Here is a 26,233-nt window from a genome sequence, read left to right on the forward strand (position 1 = left end):
GAACCATCTCCCTTCAACACGGTCCGGCACCCTGCCCTGCTCACGAAACTCTCTTCCGATGGTATCCAAGGACATCTCCACTCATGGCTCGCAGACTTCCTCTCCTGTCACCGCCAACGTGTGGTCCTTCATGGAGTTATCTCATCCCCTCTTCCTGTCCAGGCTGGAGTTCCTCAAGCCAAAGTTCTGGGCCCTGTTCTTTTTCTGGTTTTCATCAATGATCTCTCTGACTGAAAAATCCTCTTTATCTCTTTCATGATGACCCCACCCTCTGCCGCACCATCTGTCCTCCCTCAGATTGGCAAGCAGCAGTCTCTTCATTCTCTATGGATCTGGATAAAAGCACAAGCTGTTCCAACATGTCTTTCAACCCAGACATATCTCAAACACTCATCATGTCACTCTGAAATGACCACCTCGAACCACCCTCCCCACCCCCATCTACTTGCTCAACAATCCTCTTGAAGAAGTCCTTTGATTCAAGCTTCTGGGTCTCTCTATCTGCCATGATCTTTCCTGGGAAAGGCACATTTCCAAGCTGACCTCCAAAGGTAGTCGCCGACTGGGCATCCTCCATAATGCAAAGTCCTTCCTTCACACACCTGAACACCTGACTACATACAAAGCATTGGTCCACAGCCTGATGGAGCACTGCTCTCCCCTCTGGGCTGGTGCTCTGGCTTCTCGCCTTTCTCAGCTTCACACTGTGGAATCCAAGGCTTTTAGAATCATTGTTATCTCCCACGATGAGGCTGAGTCTTTGGGTCATTCACTCTGTCACGGTAGGCAGGTTGGTGGTCTTTCTGTCTGCTATAGTCTCCTCTCCGACCTTGACTCCCCTCCCCCCCCACCATGCTCAATCTGAGATATGTCCCTCCCATAATATTTCCGCAGGGCGCTCAAGGTCCGCCAGTAACCCCCCTTCTGGTAAAACTACCAAAATCAAGAATCACTGCTCACCTTAACTCTTTCATTCACCTTTTTCCCCACTTTTGGAGCAAACTCCCACACTCTCTTCAATCTCACCTTGCCCTCCAGGTCTTCAAAACAGCTGTTCACCACCACCTCTTATCATCCCCCATCCAAAACCCCGATCTTTTCTACCCCCATTAATCCTCCCCAAACCTACCTCCTTTAAATTCCCTGCTTTCCTTCCTGAAAGTCCCTGTGGTGTCCATCTTGTTTACCCTGTGTACTCCATCCCATCCCTCTCCCTTCCACAGATATCCTCAAATCTCTGTTCCACACTACTTTTTTTCTTCCCTCTCCCACCCCTCTTGTCTCCGGCTCTCCTCTTTGTGTTTGTGTGTTCGCTCTCATACGAGCCTCGACAGTGTATACCAAAACAAGGACAAATGTGTCCAAGAGTAGCGTCCTAAAGGTTTTGTCGGCTAAAAAAAAACAAAACAACAACAACTTCCGATATTTCCTCAAGTGTCTTGATTAAGCCAATAGCGAGACCCATCATAGTGTATTTACATATTTACGAAATATCGTGTATTTACGAAATAAATAATGTATTTACGAATTTACAATACATTAAATGGAATAATCTTTAAATAGTAACGTGAACTTTTCGAAACTTTAAAGCAAATGTCCGAATATATTTAAAAGTTCATTATAGACACTCTCAAAAGGCACCGTCAATGCGAGGATGTGTACAAGTGCTTCGTATTTAAGGAGATCCGGATCTTGTATATAAAAGAGCAGAGTCTTAATATAAAGGTTTTGTCTTCACAAGAAGAAGAAGAACAACGCCGAGCGTTCTTAGAGCAGCGTTCGCGACGCGTGGATTTTAAACACAGGTGGATGAGTTGGTTACGTGAACAGAACAAGCCGATTTGAATTTGGTAAAGGTCAGACCAATCAGTCAGGTCAGATCAGGTATGGGAGCATGCACGAGAGCAGCACGTCACTACGTCCACTTTCCGCCGGTACTCCAGGGGCCTCCATCTGGACATCCCCCAGGCAGATGCCTGGCCCATCCCCATCTCCTTGAGATGCTGATCATCCTGCTGCAACCACGAGGCACATGGTTGGCTCGTTGGCCTCCTCCACTCACGAGGCTCCCTCGCTGAGAGAATGTGATGAGCAGGATCAGCGTCAGGAAAATGAGCCACATGTCCATACAGCCGCAGCTGACGCTCACTGACTATGCAGGTAACAAATCTCATTTGAGTCTCTCTCAGCAACCGCTCTTTGGACACAAAGTCCGACCAGCGATGGCCAAGGATTTTCCGAGGAGACCTGGTACCAAAGGAATTAAGTCTCCATCTCAGATCCCTGGTTAAAGTCCATGTCTCACATCTGTAGAGCAAGACTGGAAGCACCAAGGACCTGATGACTCGGACTTTCGTCCTCCTGCCGAGGTACCGGCAGCACCACACTCCATGATCCAGTGAATCCCTGACTCCCCAGGCCTGACCCAGACGGCTATTGACCTATGGCTCACAGCCAGCAGAGGCATGAATATCACTGCCAAGGTGAATGAATCTCTCCATGACATCAACATCCTCACCACAAACGGGAACAGATAAGATAGCAGCATCCAATATGCGATTGAAAGCCTGGATCCTAGTTTTGACTCAGGAAACCCGTAATCCCAGCAGCTCTGACTCCTCATTCAGCACCTCAAGGGCCTCCAAAAGGACATCTACAGTTTCTGGAAAGATGACTATCATCTGCGAAATCAAGGTCAGAGATATTGACATTCACAAACGATGCACCACAGCTTGATCTCTCCGAAATCCTCCCCAAAATCCAGTCCATACAAGTGCTGAAAAGTGTGGGGGCCAGTACACACACTGACATACTCCAGTAACAACTGGAAATAAGTCAGAGATGGCATCACCACATCTCACAGCACTCTCAGTTCCAGAGTATAGTTCAGACATCAGAATGATCAGTTATAGTGGCACCCCATGAAGATCAAGACTCCTCCAGAGGGCATACCGATTCAATGGATCGAACCCTTTGCAAAGATCAACAATGGCTGCAAGCAGCCCCTGCTGAAACTCTCGCCTGCGTTCGGTGAGGGCCCGAAGGGCAAGGACACGGTTAATCGTTGACCTCTTTGGTGTAAGGCCCGAGTGCTCTAGTCGCTGGTGCTCAAGCAGATGGTGGGCGAACCCTATCAAGAATTATCCGAGCAAAGACCTTGCCCGGCATTGAGAGCAGCGTCACTCCTCGGTAGTTGTTACAGTCCGAGCGATCACCCTTGCCTTTCCAGAGAGGAACAACAAGGCCCCTCTTCCAGTCAGTTTGAATGATGCCTGTGTTCCAGGCAGAGCACAGAACTGCATACAACGACACGAGCGCAACATTTCCATCAGCCTCAAGAAGTTCAGCATGGATGCTACAGATCCCAGGAGCTTCACCCCATTTCAACCGGTTAACCGCAGCCTGTGTTTCTACAAACAAAGGTGGATCACAGTTGATTGGAGGGTCAGCAAAAGGGATAGTAACAACCCTGATATCCAACTCGACAGTTGGTGGATCAGCCTGGTACAACCGTTCAAAGTAACTGGCCCCGAGGGCCTTGACTTCGGATTCCTTTGTCAAGAGCCAACCACCCTCTGCTCTAACTGGAGTACACCGAGGGACGAGCTTGGAGGAACACAATGCGTGAATTCCTCTGTAAGCACGACGAGAGTCACTTGACCACAGGTGATGCTCCACTCCCTCACCTGGTGTGCCTACTTTTTTTAACAACCCTCTCAAAGAAGTTCAGCCACTGAAACTTTCGGATCTCAGTCTTCACCATGATATTTCTTGGGCAAACCACATTTCAAAGTTGGCCTCCAAAGCAGTCGCCGACTGTGCATTTTGCGTTACGCAGAGTCCTTCCTTGGCATACCTGAACTGCAATCCACCAACAAGGCTTTCATCCACAGCTTGATGGATGACTACTCTCTCCTCTGGGCTGGCTCCCCTGCCTCACATCTTGCTCAGCTTGACGCTGTGAAAACCAAGGCCGTCAAGATCAATGGAATCTCCGACACTGAAGCAGAGTCTATGGGCCTTACACTTCACCATCGCAGTCAGGTTAGCTAACTTCCTCATTTGTTCCTCTTTTTCCCCATCTGTGGAACCATTCTCCTTCAATGGCATTCTTCCCTCCATGCGTTCAAGACAGCTAGTTAACCACCATCACAAATCATCCCCAATCCAAATTCATGACCTTTTCTCCACCCAGTAAAGCACCACCACAACCTCCTTCCCCCAAAAAGTTGCCTCTGTGTCTATCTTATCCACCCCCCTGCATTCTCCCCGACTCCTCTCCTCGCCCGCGCATCCCTTTTTGCCCGTAGCTCGCCTCGTCTTCGTAAAAAAAAAAAACACCATGGGACCTTTACCGTGCACCAACTAATCCCAGCAGACGGGACTCCCACTTTTAACGTCCATCTGAGGGATGGCACAAACATTGGTGAATAGCCCTCTCTGCAAAACACCAAGATGAGCCGTTAGCTGGATGAGATTCGAACCAAGCTAAGAGAATATCTTACAAGGACCAGTATTTTAATATCTGGTTAAAATATATCAGGTGTCTGTGCTTAACGAGCCTGTCATTGAGAAGGTGAGCTGTACATTTACAAAAAATGGCAGAACTTTTGACCATAACCTCCCCCCCACCCCCAGCCATCCTCCAGGCTTGTACAGAAGCATGTGGAAGCTTGTACATAAATCACTTGCAGGATAAGGACACGGATGAGACGCCAATGGATCTAAACACAGATTACAATAACATGAGGAGGGATTGGACACATGAACACAGGACTGCATATGGAATTTGAGCCTGGGGTGAAGGATTGGGTTATCATGAACCATGTGCACAGATGGTAATGCCAAACAGACGAACCCTTTCCCCACATACCCTCCCGCACTCATTATTTTCACTTTTCTCTCCGATTTTATTCCCCCTCCTCACATTCATACTTCTCTTCACCCCTCGCCACCAATGTGTAATCGAATGTAGACAGCCCCTTCGAGGACATGTCCATTTAAAAACTGCTACAAAATTGAAAAAAATTCGACAAAACATGGAAAAGACTGCAATACAAGGTGTTGGTTCGTAATTCGGTTTTCAGCAACAGCTCGTACATTGACAAAGTGTGCGAAACAAAACAAAACGGAAAAAAAAAATGTTACAAAACACAATATTCGGGCCAACTTGCAATTTGAGCTTCACAACTGAATGAAATGCCAATGGCCTCATCACAGATTTGCTTAACGATTATGTGTTGTCACACGATCACAAAACACGTCATAAAAATGTCGTTTGTCAGTCGCTGGTGGCACAAGAGCAACAAAGTATTTCCCTTATCTGGATTGCATTTCAGGCAATTTGCAAAGCAAGGCACCAGGGTATGTGAAGCGAGCCAACGTGCACGACATGAGATACAAGTTCAAGGTCCGTGCCTCAGCTGTGAGGCCCGTACTGCCTATTTTATGCCTCTCGGAAGGAATTCTTGGCTCACCATCTGGCCAGAGAATGACGGAAGCAGGCACTCATACTGAGTAATGCTGATTCAAGACCATTTTCACCAGGATAAGCACAGCACTTCAACTGGCATTCTTCTGATTCCGATGTACAAAACTCTGTCACAGGGCGTCGGTGCTACTGAAGCAGTTTATTGGCAAAGGTTATACTGGGTGGTTTGCCAACACCTTCTGAGCAGTAGTTAAGGCAGGAATTTGGAATTTGTTCAGGGTGCAGTGAGAGCTCGCCTGCTCTTCACGGAGAACACATTGGAGCCATTAATGTCAACCAACAAATGCCGGCAGACGAAACGCCCAGCTTAACGTTAATTGTGATGCCCTCCAAAACATCTGGCCATTTCAATTTGAGACAAATCAATTGTCCATTTTGCCAAAAGTTGCGATGTTGGTCACTGGCCTCAATTTACAGCCTCAAAACAACCTCTGAGGCTGCGTATCCCCTGTTACTACTCCCCGCACAAAGCAGCAACTGCACCCCGAGTATGGAGTTGGTACATTAAAAAAAAAAAAAATATATATATATATATATATATATATATATATATATATATATATATATATATATATATATATATATATATATATATATATATATATATATATATATATATATATGGCCGAGGAGCCAGGCCACATTTAATTAGACTAATGAGCACAAAAGCTTCAGCGATATGAAAGCAAACGACCATCAGTGCTGACCCAGAAAAGGCAATTCTTAAGTTTTTCTTGGTCAGCCTAAGACCTCTGGTGCCCATTTGAAATGGCACCAAATTTCACTTTTGTTTAGACTTTTGAGCACAAGTATGATTTTTGGGTATATGGAATCCTTATGCGGCCCTTTCTCGGAATCCGCAACTTAAGAATGCGCTTAGGTCAGCCTAATGAGCTTAAGAACGCCACTCATTATCATTTTAATTAGACTTTTGAGAACAAGATCGCAACATGTCGCAAATGAAAGATGAATGTATAACAAGACAGAATATATCACTTAAGAACGCAATTAGGTCAGCATAAGTACCTTAAGAATCAATTAAAGGTGATCAACACCAACCAATTGTGGCCAATGCAGGGTTAATCAATGTTGCTCAGCCACACCTGAAACTTATATTTGTGTATTCCAATCGTCATGGTTATTCCAGAAATACTGTCATAATAAACATCTAGGTCAGCCTGAGCTTAAGAACGCCACTAATTATCACTTTAATTAGACTTTTGAGCACAAAAACGAAACATGTCGAAAATGAAAGTCGAGTGAATAACAATATAGAATATGTCACTTAAGAACGCAATCAGGTCAGTCTAAGTACCTTAAGAATCAATTAAAGTGGTTAACGCTAACCAATGGTAACTTTACTGTAACCAAAGTTGTTCGGCGCAACCCCATTGTTGAACGCCCAGCAGAAAACAGAACTACTTCCCTTTTTTTTTTTTTACAACCGCGTAGTTTCCAACCTAAACCAAAACTAAACATTGGTGGCGGCACAAAAACTTTTTAGGTCTGAGATGAGATCGCTGAAATGGCAGGTTCTGCCAGAGAGCCACCTCAAATGAACATGTGTTTTTGTCGATTGTGGTGACTTCCGAGGGTGCAGCGCACTGCAGACTACGATTCTCTGGCTATCGACTCTCCAAATGGTAATGGATTCAGACGAAGGAGGTGAGTACTTTGGTGTATTCATCGATAATGTAGGTGATGATATTTGAATGGAAATTTCCAAATGCTCAGTTTCAGGCCATGAGATGATGGATATTCATCATCTTAAATTCATCTACAATGTGACACTTTTAGCTGATTAGACATTCGATGTATCGGTCCGTTATAGGACGCAAATTTGATAGAAATTAAGGCAGCGATGTCAACATTTTTCAGACGTGGAGATGATCTCATCACATGATCAGGAGACCGATCATTCGATTGAACAAGGGATGACGACCGCGCCCCTGGAAGGAAAAGTAACATCTGATGTACCATCTACAGTCAATGCATGTGTGATTGACGGTAATTTCCCATTGCACGCATTACTGTTGAACATTCAGCGGCGTCTCAGGGGTTATAACACCGGCTAGTTCGGCACAGGTCTCGGGTCACGCGCCTCAGATCACGATTTCAAAGCACCCCTGTGCCTTACCAGTTGGGGATATAGACCCCGGATACAGACTGGGTTTGATCAGAGACCAAGCGAAGTCTGCCAGTCCGTAGCCAGTTTGGTTTTAAATGCAAATCGAGCGATTGTTCCTGAGCGCGGCAAGAATAAATTCAAGGCGGCAAATCTCGTATAAATCAGCCAAATTTATTGGGGACACATCGGGGAGCACGACACAAGCAAAGCATGCACGAACGTTATAATATAATTAATCTTTAACCCGCTCTTGCCTCGGGAGCTACGGATACGGGTTTCGAAGGGAGCCCTAGCAAAATAAGCCTGAGGCCTGGACTACATGCACACAAGACACAGAGTACTTGGTGGTGCCTCATGGACGAGAGGTATAAGGTGTGTGAGGCACAAATGCGGCTCGTGACAAGCCCATGTCGTCAGATTCGAGCACTCAGCTTGAGCACGCAGCATGGCAAGATGGTGCTCGTACTCCTATCGGCACTGCTCGTGCATGCCGCTTGGCAAAATGGCAATGACGACGTCCTTTTGTTGGCACCACTCACGCACCAGCCTCGGCACGTCCAGCCCCTGTAAGGTTGATGGCACATGAGCTAAAGATCCTGTGTTCCAGCTGGGTTTCTCACAAGGTCCAGTATGCAAATCCAGGCCTGGCCTGTACACCAGACCAGGCCAAATCTGGGTGTTGGACTCTGCAGGTGGGTCGATGGGATGAAAAGACGTGTCGAGCTGTCCAGGGAGTAAGGACAGTCAGAGGCCCCGTGGCTGGACTCAGGATGAACCTGTGGATCACCTGCAGGCTGGATCCATGGCCGAGGAGGAACAGTCGGCCAAGCCACTCCTCATAACGCAGATCGCAGATTCACAAAGGCAGTTCCTCTCTTGCCTTTTTGGGGCGGGCCTTTACAACCACCCCTGGGGACCCGTGATTCGTCCATCGTTCGAGTTTGCCACAGCTCTCCGCCAATGGGTTGCTGGCACATCTTGCTGACTGACTCTGTCAGGGCACTGGGTGGGGGCTCGTTATAAGGGGGGAAGGAAAAAAGAAGGCACCCCTCGGTACACCTCCCGACACACATGTAACGTCCGATTACCAAACAACCTGGCTAAACATGCATTTAAGGGGGGATCTGGGCTAATCCTATATTTAGTAACCCACTAAGGGCCCATTTCCACAACACGACGACCACCTTTCTCCCAAGGCTCTCCTGAGCCTCCATTTGGGGCAGCCCATGGTAATGGCCCTGTCTAACATACAGCACAAATCTCCTACTTACTCTAACCCACAATATGGGAAGCACTTAACTCCAAAAACCAGTCACAGTAAGATTGGCATGTCCCTACCATCATGTGTCGGATCACTCATCTAACAAATACATTCACACTCTACGCACACTACCTAACATTCTCATTATGGATTTGAATGGGATGGCATTCAATTTTACTTTTACCACCAATATTTGCATAGGAGCAGGACATTCAAAGGTTCAAAGTTCCCTAACGTGTTCGCTCCTTCATGCCCCCTCCCGGCAGTATTGTCTATTCAACCCTGAGGGTTTCCTCACTTCCTGGCCCTATTGGCCTCTCACCAGGTGAGTTCAGTCGGTCCAGTGGCCTAATCTCACAGAGAGTTCTTCGGCCCACTGAGCCCATAAAATGGAATGAATCTTCGGCCGCAACAGCCCACAAAAGCACTTTGGCCTCAATGGCCCACAAAAATTATTTGGCCCATATGGCCCACAAAATGACTTCTCGGCTGAAATGGCCTACTCACGAGCAGCAGCAGTCAACAAGCCCTGCATTGGACAGCAGGTGACACAGCAATGGTGGCAAGGTGATATCGATGGTAAGCAAATGCAGTTTCGAGGTGTTCTTGAGGGCACAAGTGGGTGTGATGACCTCAGACCAGGTGAGATGGAGAGTACCATTACCCTTCCTTGCCTGACTTGTTTTGGCAGGACTTGTTTTTTTATGGTCTTAATAAAAAAATTTTCCCCCCTTTTTTTTTTTCGGACAGAATGGTGTGTTTCTTAATCAACAGTTATCTTCGTGGGTGTGTGCTCATGACACACTGGTGGCCTCTCTGGCACTTGGAGAGGGTCACCAAGCCGGGCCCTTGTTCACAAATTTTCCCATCAACACTACTCGTACCAGGTGTCATGCATGAATGGTGCGGAGGAGAGTCCATCGAACCTAACCATTTACTGTTAACTCTAAACAATGAAACAAAACCCTGCTATGGCTAGAATGATCCTAATGACCAATTTTTCCCAACCTGGAAAACTGTTCCATTCTTTTAAACCTGGGCAAAGCCCTTATTTGTCTTTTTTCATTTGGTGGTGCCAGGCATAACTCACTAGCTGGGGAGTGTGACAACTACTAGGCCTCTTTGGCTGCTCCCAATAGGGGGTGGGGGACACCCAGCGACCTCGGGGTGCACCTGAGCGTGCTTCTGGCGCTCCGAAATAAGGAGTGGCTCTCTCGCCCCATACTGTGCTCTCCGAGCACTAAAACCTACTGTGTGAGCGAGTTGCACTAAAACCTACTGTGCTCTCCTGGCATCTCTGGCAGCCTTCACCTGCCAGGAGCCCCCAAAGCCCTGGTGCCCTCTCTCCCAACTCACGAACTTCCAATACCATGTCACACTCCCAGCCAGTACCACCATACCTTGGCCTGCACCGACCACGAGCAGTCCGCCTGCATGATGGAACAGCAACCGGAATCCATGTCAAATCCTCTAAGTCCCCCTAACCCACACTAACTTGGTTAGGAGACTCCTCCTGACAGGGTACGTTGTTTGCACTCACTCTCCTCATTCGCACAATCACACCATTCACCCCTACACTTTAGTCATTCATTCCACAGAGCCACACACCCAGTCCACAACACCATCCAACACCTTTCACTTTTATGTTAAAACAAAAAACACACCAGTCCTTCGGATCCCACTTGGTCATCAAATTTAACTGATACACTTTTTTTTATCAAACCCCAATCAATTTGTCACTACGTCCGTCGTCCGCTGGCCTCCTCCATACTGCCATAATCGTTTATTTCCAACAATTTAAACAAAACATAAAAATTTCTTCACCAGCCCCATGGAACCTCTGCATGGTTCTAACCAGGCATTTCAGTCTTTCCTCAAAAAAGCCACTCTGTCATCCACTTGCTTCAGGTGTGTTTAACGCTCTGCCTGTGATTTCTCCACAATTTTTTTTATTTTTTTTTAAATAATCACCCAGATCAACTCGTGCCACTCATCCCTTCTGTCAGCCTCTCAATTTACAATCACTCTCGATATACTTTCCAATCCAAATTTTTACATCCCAATATGGCCTGCTTCTTTGGCTCATTGGAAGGGGAGTGAGAGAAGGAATCCCTCATTACCCCTTACATGACCCCGCCGCCTTTCCGCCATGGCTCAAAGGGGTCACGTCTCAATTGGGGTTGTGATCCACCCCCTCCTCTTCTCCAGGGTTCACGGAAGTCAGGTAAACCCCAATCGGGGGAGTGGCCTCACCCTCTTCTAACTACCTGAAGACAGATAAACCCCACTCAACTAGCTGAACCCCTCGTGTCCTCAGAGAGGTTTGAAGACCAAGTGACACATGGCAGTGTTGCTGCTGGCCTCTTCCTGTTCTAAAATGGGTACGGGGAGTATGTTACACATGCCAGTGCGGCTTGCTACTCATCTGCACTCTACCCCGAAGTTCCTGTGAGGCTGAGAGAGAAATTAAAATCTAATTTCTAAAGCCTGCAGCTGGATGCAGCACCTCTAACTCTGCAAGAACCCATGCGGAGCTGTCCATTATGGTTTCCGTCCCTTGGCTCAAGTTCTGTCCTGGAGGCATTTCTATTTCCCCTTGCACCTCGAACCTATTTCCTACGTCACCACTCATTCCACGCTCAGGACTCCCACACACAGCAGGCTGCACACATTCCAAGGTCATGTGTTCATATTCCACACCTTCAACCTTGCCTGTGTACTGACCAACTGCCTCGCACTCCAGGGTTACATTCTCGACCGCCACGTGAGTACCCACACACGTTTCGGCCATGGCAGCACACACCGGTGCTGTAGTCTGGACTGTGGGCTCACAGCATTCATTCACAGGCACTCCACACACACATTCAGGGGTCACGCGTACGTGCACCCCATCGGACAGAGTCTCCTCATTAACATAAAATCTAATACCTAACTTAAGCTCATCGTCCGCACCATGTATGCATGTACCCATGTACCTGCTTCGTTCCAGAGTCACCTCTGTCCGGTCGCTTCTCTCCAGCAGGTTGCTCATCATCAGTTCGCCACACTCCTCTGGGGCTGTCAGCTCCACATGCCGGACCTGCTCAAAATGTGTTTCATTCGTCAACAACCCCGTTTGCTCCCTCAATGTCTCCTTCACCAGGGTTTGCTCTAATTGTCGTTTCATCCGACGAGTGATGTCAATCAAGTCCCGCACCACGAACATTCCTCCCTGTGGTGATGTCACACATCCCACATTATTGTGCTGTCCTACTTCCTGGCTCCATTTTCTTTTCCATTTGAGTCGTTCTTCCTTTCTGAGCCTTTTGATATATATATATATATATATATATATATATATATATATATATATATATATATATATATACACATATATACATATAATATATATATACACATATACATATATATATATATATATATATATATATATATATATACATATAATATATATATACACATATACATATATATATATATATATATATATATACATATATATATATATATATATATATATATATATATATATATATATATATATACACTAGTGATACCCGTGCACATGCACGGGACAGCAGTACAACATCGCTGGTAGCAGACGACAGACCGTACACGGGGAATGACAAAAATACGCATTGTGCAAAATGCAAGTGGTACTATGGAGCGCCAAGACTTCCCAAACATTGTCGGCATGTCCGCTAAGTGCCACAGCAATTTCATCGGGATCGTGTGATGGCGAGCCGAGTTTTTAGTGTGTAAGCTTGGTATTATATATATAAAAAAAAAATGTATATGTATGTGTGTATATGTATATGTATATGTATATGTATATATATATATATATATATATATATATATATATATATATATATTCACAGGCACTCCTCATATATATATATGATATATATATATATGATATATATATATGATATATGATATATATATATATGATATATATATGATATATATATATATATGATATATATATATATATATATATATATATATGATATATATATATATATATATATATATATATATATATATGATATATATATATATATATATATATATATATATATATATATATATATATATATATATATATATATATATATATATATATATATATATATATATATGATATATATATATATATATGATATATATATATATATATATATATATATGATATATATATATATATATATATATATATATATATATATATATATATATATATATATATATATATATATATATATATATATATATATATATATATATATATATATATATATATATATATATATATATATATATATATATATATATATATATATATATATATATATATATATATATATATATATATATATATATATATATATATATGAGCCTGGCGTTGGCGCAGTGGTTCGGGCAGCGGCTTGGGATCCAAAAGGTCCTGAGTTCAATCCCCGTTGGGCCACTGAATTAATACACCAGGGGGTTGACTCAGCCTGTCATCCTTCCGAGGTCGGCAAAGTGAGTACCAGTGCACTGGGCCAGTGTATACCCCGGTTAAAATAGTTGTACCATATCCCTGTGCCATAAGAGGCGACCAGGGTTGCGTCAGGAAGGGCATCCGGTGTAAAACATGTGCCAAATTACTATGCGGATCATACGGATGATCCGCTGTGGCGACCCCGAACAGGAAGAAGAAGAAGAAGAAGAATAAGTTTGTTTTGTTTTTGTTATTTTCTCATGGGTGGATGGGAACATGTGGCGAAACTGCAAACACCAACTTGTGACGTTGGTTATCCCCGCACTCCAAGGATTCCTTTTTATTCTTGCCTTATTGATTAGCCATCACAGCAAAAATTGGTATTTCTCTCAGCAATGCAACGCGTCTAATATTCCAGTGCATGTATAAGATAACGATGTTCACCCATCTTGCAATCCAGTGCCATTGTTATCACGTGATCTTGTTTTTTTTCACCCTTTCCTCTAATTTCTGGACGTATCCCCGGTTGCAGTCAATGACATTTCAAAACAGGAAGACAAGCTTACTATAAAATAAAAAAGAAAACTGAATACCTGAAACGTAGGCCACCTTTTCCTTCAAAATGGGTAGCAAGTCAGCAGCCTTCAAATCATCATTCTTTCGATATCCTGAAAAGCACACAAAATTATATTTGGCTCAACAATGCTTGTCTTCATAAAAAGGCAATTATAAAACATCTCCTTCATTTTAAAATGGAAATCACTCATCAATCAAATCAAACAAAACTGGCAGACATCACAAAGCAACTGCATTTTGACATTATTAATTCATTTGTAAAAAATACTTAATCTCGAAAAAAGGGAACTGTATCTTCGGCAGTTCACAATTCCCTTCTTTCCTTTCCAGATGTGTGTTGTGGCCAAACCATGTGCGTGTGCACGCATTCGTATTATCACAAAAAGGTGCTCAAGAATGAAGACAAATTAAAACTAGAGCGAAGTCGATGACACGCCATCGCAAATCCCACACTTACTTTCTCAAGCAAAGTTAAAGGATGGAAAAAAAAAAAAAGTTCAACCAGGAATGATCCAATATCAGATTTTGAGTTAAAATTATTTTCCTCATTTTGACCCTCATGACCCTTGGTCTCCATCCCATAGGCATGAACCCGTGGGTCAAATCCAAAAAAATCATTACATATTTCATGTCCCCAAATGTGGATTTCATACACAAAGTTTAATTTTAAAATGTTTCAAAATTACCAAGTTTGTTGAATTTCTGTTCAGCAATTTAGGAGATATAGGACAGACAGACAGACAGACAGATAGATAGACAGAGTCGATTACAATATCCCGCATTTTTTTTTCAAAAAGAGTGGGGATAATGAATGAGTAAAGAATGGCTTAAAGACCAAAACGTTCAAAGTTCAAATATGACAAAGGCCTCCCTGAAGAATATAGATTACAGCACATCTGCACAAGACAAGTCTGTAGGCCTTGCAGCACACCTCAGCCAATAAGCTCGCCTTGTCAGCTCAAATGTGACTAAAGCTGTCTGGGCACGCGGAACTGCTCTGAGATGCCCTGGAATATCTGAGAGAAATGCTGCAATTGTTTCGTTGAAAATAATTGCTGTGGAAATGGAAGCTGCACAGAATATATACATTTGCCACTTGTTATAGTTAAACTAGGCAATGAAATGGAAGACAAAGAAGGAATCCAAAGAAGTAAAGAGCAAAGATGGTGTCATCAGGAGGAACCTGGATAGGATTCGGGTTTCAGCTGCAACTCCACTGCCTTTAAACGTATCCAAGCGCAGCCAAGTGAGCCTCACAGAAAAATGTCTGCAATACTTCACTTCTCACAAGATATAGATAACGAAAGAGGGGAATGTAGAGATGAAAGAGAAGAAAAAGCAAAAATTAGAATGAATAAAGAGAATTACAAAAAAAAAATAATGATAATAAAACAAAATAAAATAGAAATTAGAAAGAAATGCGAAAGGAACAAAGAACAAAGATGTTGGGAAGAACCCGGACAGATATATTTTAGCAGTTACTCCCCAGACTCAAATGCAGCAACACGAACGAGCTACCAAAAAGTCCATCAGCGAGGAAGCACTTTGTTGAAATTTCAATTTTGACAAAAACACAAAAACTGCAGACGTCACCAGGGTATAAAGATTACATTAGCTCTGAAAATGAACAATCCATGTTAAAGTAGTTTTACGTGCGAATTCACGTGACTCTGACACATCGACCAATTGCAGTCACCTCTCCCGTCAATTCAGGAACGGATGAGGTTAACAAGCTGACAGACAGAATTAGCATTGCTTCAAGACAAGATTTGCTGTATGTTCATGTTTTCAGCTACACCAAGGAATGAATAATCACACAATGCTACTGGTACAAAAAGCTTTTCATTGTTTTGGGGAAAAGATGAAATATCGTAACCTGTTATGCAACAAAAAACAACAACTTTAACAGCACTTGGTCGAGCGTGTACCTCTGTCAGGCTGAGCAGTTACATTTTGTATGCTATCAATAGGCCGGATATAGATCCGCACCTGAACCAAAATCGAATCAGCTTGTTCTTATCACCGAATCAACTCATCCACATTGTTTTGTCACAACTCGGCCACAACTTTTTGAATCATCTTGCTAAATATATATATGTATGTATATATATGTATATATATGTATATATATATATATATATATATATATATATATATATATATATATATATATATATATATATATATATATATATATACACACACACAGTATATACATGCATATACATATAAACACATCACTTTTGGCTACATCTCTCAATGGTGAAGGATCACATTTAAAAAGTATAAATTCTCAGATCCGTATCCAGATCTTCACCAAAATCAAATCAATTCGTCCTTCTCACACACCTCGCCTGTTCATCTGTGAGTAAGCTTACATATGCCATTCTGACAACTTCTCAACCTCCTCCCACACTGTAAGTCCTGCCCACCTCCCACCCATCCCCACATTGCAACAGACATTGCCACATTGAAAGAGCAACATATTTAACACTTTCCACGCTCTGATTATGCTGTCAACAGACATCTGCCCGAGTCACCTGTCCAACTCCCAATTTCAAGAGAAAATAGTCGGAAATAATCACAATTGGACCCGCGTAACCTCCGCAGTAAAATCACTGCTTGACAGAATGTCGCATCGTTATCTGGGTGGTGTAAAAACAACAAAATGCTGCCTTGGTCACTGAGGCCTATCTTCACAAAGCCCGTGATGCCTCTTGGCTCAAAATCCTTTTAACTGTCGCTTTGTTCGTTTAACACTGAAGAGAAAATTTACAGGAAGGACTTGGCAATTGGGAACCTGACAACTTTGCACAGCAGTCAGCACCAAAATGGCAGCCGTAGTATAGAAATTGTGGGTGGAGTCAGGCGAACCATCCATCCAATAGGTGGAACCCGGACACATGGACGGATGCACACATGCACAGCTCCTTTTATAGTGCAGATGTTGTGGTACAATAAACCGTGATAGATATTTGTGTGGTGAGCGTTATTGTGTCGCAAACCAACAGGACTCATCAAATTAAATTTGTTCAATTTGCTCAAAATGTAAGCATTAGCAAGGAAAGCATAATAATCAGTAATTTATCCATCAGTAAGGATCAGTGAGTCACAAGTTAGCATCAGTAAGCACCATTGGTAAAGCATCCGCAAATATAATCACCAAGTTTATCCATAGCTGACTTGTAATACCCTCTCTGACCACCACATGCAGCACCATATGGTAAACAACGCGGTTCGGTTGAGGACAAACAAACACAGTGTTGTTTGATTTTATAATATAGATTATATGGAATTAATGAACTGCTCATGTTACAATAGTGTGTAATCCATGCACATAGTCACTTACCAATCGTACATAATTGAGACACTCACGTTCCAATGGTACGTAATTAATAGACATACTCACAATTCACGAGTACGGAATTAGTAGACATACATTCCAATGGTACGTAACTAATTGCTGTATTCATTCTTCAACAGTAACTAACTAGCAAATACAACCCATTGCTTCACTGATGGGGACAATAAGGGGGTGGGGGGGGGGAGAAAGAGAGGAGGCAGGTATCAGGTGAGACGGGGGAGGGGAGGCAGAGAGGATAAACACGAAAAAATAAAATAATAACTCAGAACAGCTGTACATCCAAAGATGCAACAGAGTTTGTAAAGTAATCCGCTGGCACATCTGCAAAAACTTTGATGTCCCAGTTCCAGAAAATTTGTGGTAACATGAACCAAAAACAATCACTCAAAACATTGAAGTACTGACCGCTCACGTACGACCGTATGATCCCATCGAGCGTGAACATCAAAAACAAAGCGTTGCGACAACATATCAGATTTGGGTACAAAATAAAAAGAGAAGAAGGCATTACTAATTGAGGTGTAAATTCCAGTGATTTTGGACTAAACGATGGAGAAATCAAGAAAATGACCAAATACCAAGACCTCAAGCATGAAGTGAAAAGATCATGGAAGCTGAAGAATGCCAAATGATGATGAAGAACCATTCCTGGGAATATTATAACAAACGCACTACAGTTGGAAGCTGTCCTGTGCTCAGTAACGATCCTGAAATTAGCCCTCGACACAAAACTTTAAGAAAAGAAAACGTCACAACTTGGTCCATGAATCGTGACCACTTACCGAAATGAAGGTGGATACTTTGAGTGCGACCTGAGAGGACTCCATTCCACATTCTGAAACCCCATCGTCAGATGTACAGACACACACAGGTGTATAGATTTTATTTTCTCAGTAATCGCTCCCATCACTGTTTGTCTAAAATTATTATATTTCAGACACACTGCACACTCAATGAAAATGATAAATTATTTTGCAGAACACAAGTTCGAAACATGAGCTTCCACGTTCGGCCATCATCGAGTTATTCAAATCAATGTCATGACTTTCTGAAGGAATGGCTGAATTAGAAGCTAAAAACCGATTTTCAGTGCGAATTGTATTTTGAATCAAACCTTAACAAAGTAAAAAGTCACACGTAAAGAAGAAACAAATATTTCTAAAAACTTAGCACACAGTGAATGTTTCAAAAACCTTTCACGTTACACCTTCATGTCGCGGAACAGGTGTTTTTCCGACTTCAAAGTGGTGGAAAATTTCCCCAAATTTCTGATGGGTTCTCCATACGGTGTTCTCATTTTCGTGTAATGTTACACCAGATGATGTGAGAAAGGTCAATAGGTTACAGTCGTCACTCTGGTAACAGGATCAAAACTAAGATCAAAACCAGATTTGGTATGTTTCTACATCTTACGATTCAAGTACTTTACGTCACAAAGGCCTCCAGCATGTCTGGCACGAATATATGTATTGTGGTGTGAATTTTGGCACAAACATGATCACATACAGTGGAGCAACATTATAATTCAGCTCGATGAGCTATCTGCATGCTTGTTTTGACCTACCACAAGTTCAAGCAAATGAAAATACAAGGAACAACAAAGCATCCGGCGATGCAAAGCCCGTCCGCATCTGCTTTGTATTTAAACTAAACTTGACGACAACACAAAAACAAAAAAACCCTAAAAATTATCAAATAATGTTCTCTACATGCTGCATGGCAAACGGGCTAAAATCATTACAATGACACTTACACATTCTGACTTTCTGCTTTTTGGTGAAAAACTTATTACAAGAACAATGGTGTGCCTTAATCATCGTGGGACTTGAAAAACTAGACAATACAATTCCTAGAACACCTTACCCCACGCAGTGTTCAAGTATATACATGGATTGAAATTAATTGTTCCTCGACCATAAACTGATAAACTCGACCATAAACTGAAACAAACGGACAGAAGTGAACCGATTCCTCAACTCCCCTTCTCACTTCATGTGTGTGGGGTAACTCGTGTTGCCTTGGGTCCATGTCATAATGCCCACAAAGCCACACTTCCTGCAAAGACAGCTCATTCTTCGAAATACTTCTTCCAAAGGGTTCTCTGATAGGATGTGTTATATAATATAGAGGGTTTTACAAAGAGCTCAACCAAAGGATGAAGATCAAAACCAGGTTTAACAAGAGGTGAGACGGTCAGTTAAAATGTCTGTCACACACTTCACTGTATTTATGGAGTTGGACAGTCGGAGTAATTCCGAATGAATGAACAATCATGAATGGTGGAGTCGTAAATCCGCCATTCAAAACAATTTTGGGACGAATCATTGATTTCTGTATCCTTGCAACAATCGGTTTCTCGTTGACACACTGCAAGGTCCAAATGTCTATATTTCACTGTTGGAAGTCTTGACATGTTTCACTGTTATTCTGCAATTAAGTAACAGCTGAAACATCAATTATGATGATGGGCTGACAGAATGGCCAAGAGGTACACAAAACCACCTCTTGGCTGTCTAGCCTTAGTTTGAATCCAGACCCAGCTATAAACTGTCATCCCGGTGTTTCACAAGCAGGGTGATTCATCAATGTGTGTGCCGTCTCTCGGATGGACGGCAAGTGGGCGTCCCATCTGCCAGCATTCATTGGTGGATGTTGATAATCGCACGGTGTACTTCACGAAGAGGAAGAAGTTATCGCCAGCACCCTGAACAAATTCCAAATTCCTGCTATCATCAGCAGAGGGCACTGAATCAGCGGCACAGCCATGCCCTCAGCCAATGATGCCACCCCACAACCTTGTGCTGCATATGAATGAAGACCAATTCTGCTTTTTAGAGCAACAAGTTTGAAATGCAGTGGCAGTGCTTTTGATTTATCTGTAGCACAAAGGACATGTATCGATTTCAGGATCTCTGTCAATGGAAGAGTAAGACAGAACACGGTCGCTGAAGATTCACGTGTGTTGGACCAACAGTTGGACATACAACATCTTCAATCAAATGTAAATATGATTCAAAACTTTTAGCAAAGCATGTATTGCAACAGAACATTGACTTATTTGTTTTTCTGCAGTATCTAAGGCTAATGGAGGAGCTTCATCTGAACTCAAGACAGACAATGCAAGGAACTCAAATAAAACGCTCACAAATACCAGTTCCGTTTTGCAATTCAAATTATTTGACTGAAATGGCCTATTTCACCTGAAAGGAACAAATTCTGAAATGGCTGTCATTTTGTCTGGATTGTCATCTTAGCTCAAACCTCAAGAAACCACCAATGGGATCGATTCATGAATTTCCATCGTCTCACCCTCTCCCTTCCTGTCTGGTGTTGGCTTAATGGTTTGGCTGGTGGGATTGGGATTCTAGGGTCGTGGTGAGTTCAAATCCTGTTTTTTTTCGTTGAATTAACACCAGGTAGGGTTGACTCAGCCTGTCATCCTTCCAAGGTCGGCTGAATGAGTAACAGCTTGCTGGGATGATTGAGCCATCCGAGTGGCGACCCGTCCAGGATTGTGCCCAATAGCCCAGGAGACTGCTTCGGCAGCACCGACGCTCTGCACAGAGTATGTACCCTCTTCTTTCAGAAGCAGTGAATCTGACTTACATAGGGTTTCAAAGACAGCATAGGCCTAACCCTGGTTGGTGGATTTGTTAATCAGTAGGTTTGTACACATAACCATGGTTAACTTCCTGTCATCAACAGGAAAACCACCCCAACTGAAAGAACAACAACCAGAACGACAATATTGGATTTTTAAAAAAAAATTGGCATACCCTGTTGTTTCAAAAAGAAAATGAAAAATTCCCTGATCATATTTGGTTGAATGGCATTCGTGTTTAAAATGACACAAGTAATCTCCCTGAAGAGGAGCAAAGATAAATGAAACAAATTACAGTTGGTCCATTGCCAATTGAACGTCATTAAAAGTTTTTCTTAAAACTACAACGAAACAATTGCCGGTAAGCTAAACGGCAATCTGGAAACCACAATCCAAGAGTAAATGCTCAATAAAATTGTACTTGTAATGGATTTTAAAAAGTGGAATAAATACAGACGTCACAATTTTGAATGCACAAGCTTTGAGAAGTATCATGTATAACTTCCTGATGGGGTTGGATGAAGTTGTCCAACTTTGATAAAATGTTTGGCCAAACTTGAGACAAATTTTCTTTACGAGAAGTTTTCGTTTTTTCAACATTTATATTATTAATTTAGTGTTTGTTTTACACCTATAAGAAAGCAGGACTTCTATTTAGTCTTGAAAGCCACACATTTAGTATGTTGGAAGAGGTGGAGGTGGGAGAACATCTGGGGACAAATGATCACAGCGTAGTAAGCGCAACTCTATTGTTGAAATAGTGGTGTAAGGGTGTTTAATTTTAGGAGAGTAAACGTTGTGGATATTCAAAGTGATTTGGGAGCCTTTAAATTGGGTAAATTTAATTAGTGGGCCGTTTGCATCAGAGAAATGTGCAACCTTCAAGGAGTAAATGTGTACGGTGCAGAGTCGGAATATTATACTCTGTGGAAGAAAAAACAATAATTATATTCATGTGCTCTCAATTATAATTGTTGCTGGTGCTTTATAAATTTAATTTTTATGCTATAGTCGAATCGGCTGTCAGTTATGTTTCCCTATACCCAAGAGTCTTTTGACTGAAATGTTGATAAAAGGAATGTCTTACTATGAAACAGGGTGACCTGGTTGATAACACTGCAACTTTTGCCATGATCATGTCATTCTCTTTCACCAAGTGGACACGTATTGCAGTTTGTTATTTTGCCTAATGCTTATCAGACCCCTCCACTCCCACAAAATCATATAAATGCCAGGAAATGTAATCTTAGTGAAGTGCAAATCATTGGGATGTTTACATCTCAGTGTTTTGGACTCCGTGGTACCACGAATAAAAGTTCTCTGATGAAATGTACTTTTCGTTGTGGACAGTGAATTAATTGTTTCTTACAAATTGAGTAATATGATTTACACCAAGTCGGTTAATAGAACAAATCAGAAAATTCCACAACAAATTGGTGCCGTGACTCGGATGTACTAAATCCCTGGAGGCAGTCCATGGTCCGGAGGAACGGCGAATGCATGAGCATCACAGACTAGAAGGTGAGTGGAGAGCGTTCGCCCCATCCCTGGTGGCGGGCCTGTTCTTAGCGGGTAACGTACATCGACAAAGGAAAGTACATGTCATATAATTTTTATTGATAGGCCTGAGAGGACCTTGCGGTTCTGGACCGCTTAAGCCTTCGGGGCTGAACAGAGATCAGGGATCTCTTCACGGAAAGCTCGAGTCTTCGCCATACCTTGAGTGAGTTCGGTACTCGGCTCACGGTGCTGTACTGGGTACAGCAGAGGCATTTGGGAAAAGGCCAATCCCCTCTGGCCAAAGGGAAGGGGGTGGAGTCCCACCTCCGCAAAGAGAGGGGTTTGAGACCCAGCTCGCTGTGCAGTGTGATTGTTATGTGTTATGTGGATTGAGGTTATGAAGTGCATATTTCATGGTATTTGTGACGTGGGGTTTGAAAGATGGGAAATGCTGTTAAAGAGTGATGAGATTGGGTATAACGAAGCAACCTGCCCCAGGCCACGCAGAGGGACATGCACAAGATATATGTTCGATAAATACGTACCTGATTCTGTGAGAGACGTCGCAAATTGGGGCGTTTGGACTATGAACAGTAAATTGCCTTTTCTTGAGAATGGTACTTTTGCTGGAGGAGAAAGGAAAGGCCAAGAAGGCCTCGAGGCACGTACATTGGGGAGCGTACATGGATTGGATGGAGGAGTGTCGAGACAGGGTCAAAAATACGCGGCTGTTAAAATGAATCAAAGAGAAAACAGCGAGCTGCCCCTGTCAAGTTCGAGGATGATGGAGAGGAGTCAGATAGGTGGCCCGAGCCCATTCCAGACATAGTTCCAACACCGCCGTCTCTCGAGGACGAAGAACCGGGCGCAGCAGGCGCAGAGGGAGATGATGGTACAATGCAGGAAGAGCATCAACGAGGAGCCAGAAGAGGAATACCAAAAGAGGAGATTATGGAGAGTGTGGAGAGGAAGGGAGTGCAGACACAACGCAAAGAGAGGGCTCCTCTTGGTGACAGGGTCGGAGTGCAGACCCGGTCCAGAAAGGCCACGTTGGAGGCTGCGAAGGAAGAAAATGAAGAGGCACTGTTAGGTACGTTCCCATTGCGAGATTACCCGGGGGCCAGAGGCGTGCAAGCAATATATCGGCCATGGGGTTCCGAGTTAAGGGCCATTGCCAGCGACAAGTGCCCGGAACCCGAAACGAGCTCACAATTGAAACCAATCGTGGGATGGCCAAGTGAAGCGCCCGGAACCCGAAACGAGCTCAAAGAACATGTCAACAAGCTCATTGACACGGTGACCAAGGTAGCGCCATGCAGGGCAGATTGGGGGAAAATACAAGCGTGCAAACAACGCTCATCCGGGGATCCGTTGGATTGCCTAGAGCGGTTACGGGATGTGTGTCAGCGTCACTCTGGGTTAAAGATGAAGAAAGTATCCCGTTCGCTCATGCGTTAATCAACGGGTTGGCAGCCAAATTGCAGGACGAGGTCAATCGAGTGTGTATCGGCTGGGAAACAAAAGATGTAAAGGATTTAATGCTATGTGTGACCCATTGTAGTTCATTGATTGAACAGCATCATGCTGAGACGGAGGCTAAACTGAGTTTCGACTCAGGTAAATGAGCAAGGAGAATGGGCAAGTGGGAGAATGAATAAGTGTTATGAATGTTTGAGTTACCTGTTTGGATTTCTGTTTGTTCATTGTACTCACTGGAAGTTTGCTTGCTGTGAAACTGTTGCATTGTATTGTGTGGAGGTGTTACGGATTCGTAAATCCTATAGTTTTGCATTGAGTTACCTCTTTGGACGGATTTGTGAATGCTTTGTGATTGGAAAGGTTGAGTTTTATGTTAAGAATGCAAGTTGAGTGTTCCAACCTGGAACTCTTGCATGTTTGTATTCATATCTGATTTGTATGCACACTGATCCGCATTGATCTGCATGTGGTACTAAGTGAGTGTTGAAATGGAACGTGTGCGAGTCCAGTAGATTTCACTGGAATAAAACGTGCTCCATTGTATATTGAGACCTGTGAAGCTTATGGGAATGCATTAGTTCGGAAATGGAGATAATGATTGGTCATCACTATAGACTGTGAAGACTCTGGATGAGGTGAAGTGCACACGTCGATTCCAGAGGAAAAACGGTGACGACTGACTCCTCACGCGATGTTGATTCAGAGCGCATGCTTGAGAGTGTTTTGGGACCGGATTGAGAGGTGTGTGTGTGAATTCAATCTTGGTGAAAATCTGAATTGGAAGCGATTGTGAGCTCAATAAGGAACTGAAGATTACTGTACGATGTCATACATGAATGTCTTGTAATTCATGATATTGCAACAAGTAAGAACTGGCTCATGATGAGACCACTTTGGCTTGGGGCCACTTGCTTCGTGCTGATAAAAACCAAGGTCACGAAACTGGAATGTCTGTGCTTTACCGGCAGGGAAGGATAAATGTGTGTTCCCTGCCTCGGATAGATGCTGAAGCAAGTGTTGACGTTTTATTTAAAAGCCATAGTGATTTTGGATAAATTGTGAAATGACAATTGTGAATGCAAAATATATTCTGGAAGTGAAGTCCATTTAGGAGACTTGCTATCACCAGAATTATGAGACAAAAATCCTCTAATTACTTACTCAGCCCGGCAAGGTGAGGTCTCACAAGCAGCTGTTTGTACTGCGAGAAGAGATTTATGGATACTGAATCCCCATTCAATTCATATGCGGATTCAAGGGGGGGGGGAAATAATGCCCCAGAGAGGGGGGAAAAATGACCCCAAAATGCGAGTGCCGTTGTCATAAATAAAAAACAAAACATCTCTCAAGTGTGTGTGTGTGTGTGTGTGTGTGTGTGTGTGTGTGTGTGTGTGTGTGTGTGTGTGTGTGTGTGTGTGTGTGTGTGTGTGTGTGTTTCACCCACGGTACAATTTGGAGGGTGGGGGCTACTGTGTTGAAATGTACATGCGTGTGAGAAATGTTTCCAAAATTTTGATTTGAATCGTAACCATTGTACTTAAAATGTGATCAAAATGTAGAAATATGATTTGGAATGATTTTAAAGTGATTTGTAAAGTAGTTGTGTATGATTTGGTACCTTGGGATGAATTAGGATTTATAACCTTCCACCAGCATTCCGGGAGAGAGTGATCAAGTAATTATCCCTCGGATGGACGTTAAACGAGGCATGCTCTCTTCATTAGTCTGTGAATGTTATGTTAATGGCTCTTTGTCTGAGTCCTCCGAGGTGCAGACTGGCTGTCTGGTGCTCTTTGAACACACAATCGTGCAAGCCTTATCACAACACTCCTTGGCACATTTGTCTGCCAAGGTCAGCTTCCGGCACGAATAGCAGAAAGCAAAAAAAAAAAACCCCAAAAAACATCTCTGGTGGCTTTATTTGTGCCTCTATTTGTCAAATTAATTCATGAATCGTTTGATTTGATTAAAAAAAATTGTTTTTATTGTCACGATGATAGACCATAAAGCTGTTTAAGCGAGATTGGATGCTATTCGCCTGATGACTCAACTTTGACAAATGATTTGACAATTTTTGTACACCTGTTTAAAACAGAGGTTTAAACTGTATTTATTTGTTTTGATAAATGAATGGATTTGTGTTTAAAAGGTCAGAGGATGTGATTAGATGGCTAGTGTATGTGTGTTGGTTATATTGCAGCATGTTGCTGTTTTGGTGATGAGAGAGGTTAACACATTATTTTCTGAGATATATCAGCTCCATTGACCATGAAAGAAATGGATGCTCATCAGGTTAATTAAACAACATTAGCATTTGGTATTGTTTCAATTGTTTGGAGAAATT

At 42.9% G+C, this 26,233-nt stretch overlaps 1 protein-coding gene across 4 annotated transcripts in view; it reads right to left on the minus strand.

Moving 5' to 3' along the window:
* Positions 1 to 26,233, minus strand: part of LOC147029374 (triple functional domain protein-like) — a 497,357-nt gene that overhangs the window by 315,223 nt on the left and 155,901 nt on the right. For all 4 annotated transcript variants that reach the window (XM_085872379.1, XM_085872381.1, XM_085872378.1 and 1 more), the window contains one exon: positions 13,963 to 14,037. In XM_085872379.1, coding sequence (XP_085728505.1) covers positions 13,963 to 14,037 — 75 coding nt within the window. The remainder of the gene's footprint in view (positions 1 to 13,962; positions 14,038 to 26,233) is intronic.

Source organism: Eptatretus burgeri, chromosome 3 (genome assembly GCF_056783735.1).
Source record: "Eptatretus burgeri isolate ZD-2024b chromosome 3, Ebu_testis_v1, whole genome shotgun sequence".
Lineage (NCBI taxonomy): Eukaryota > Metazoa > Chordata > Myxini > Myxiniformes > Myxinidae > Eptatretus > Eptatretus burgeri.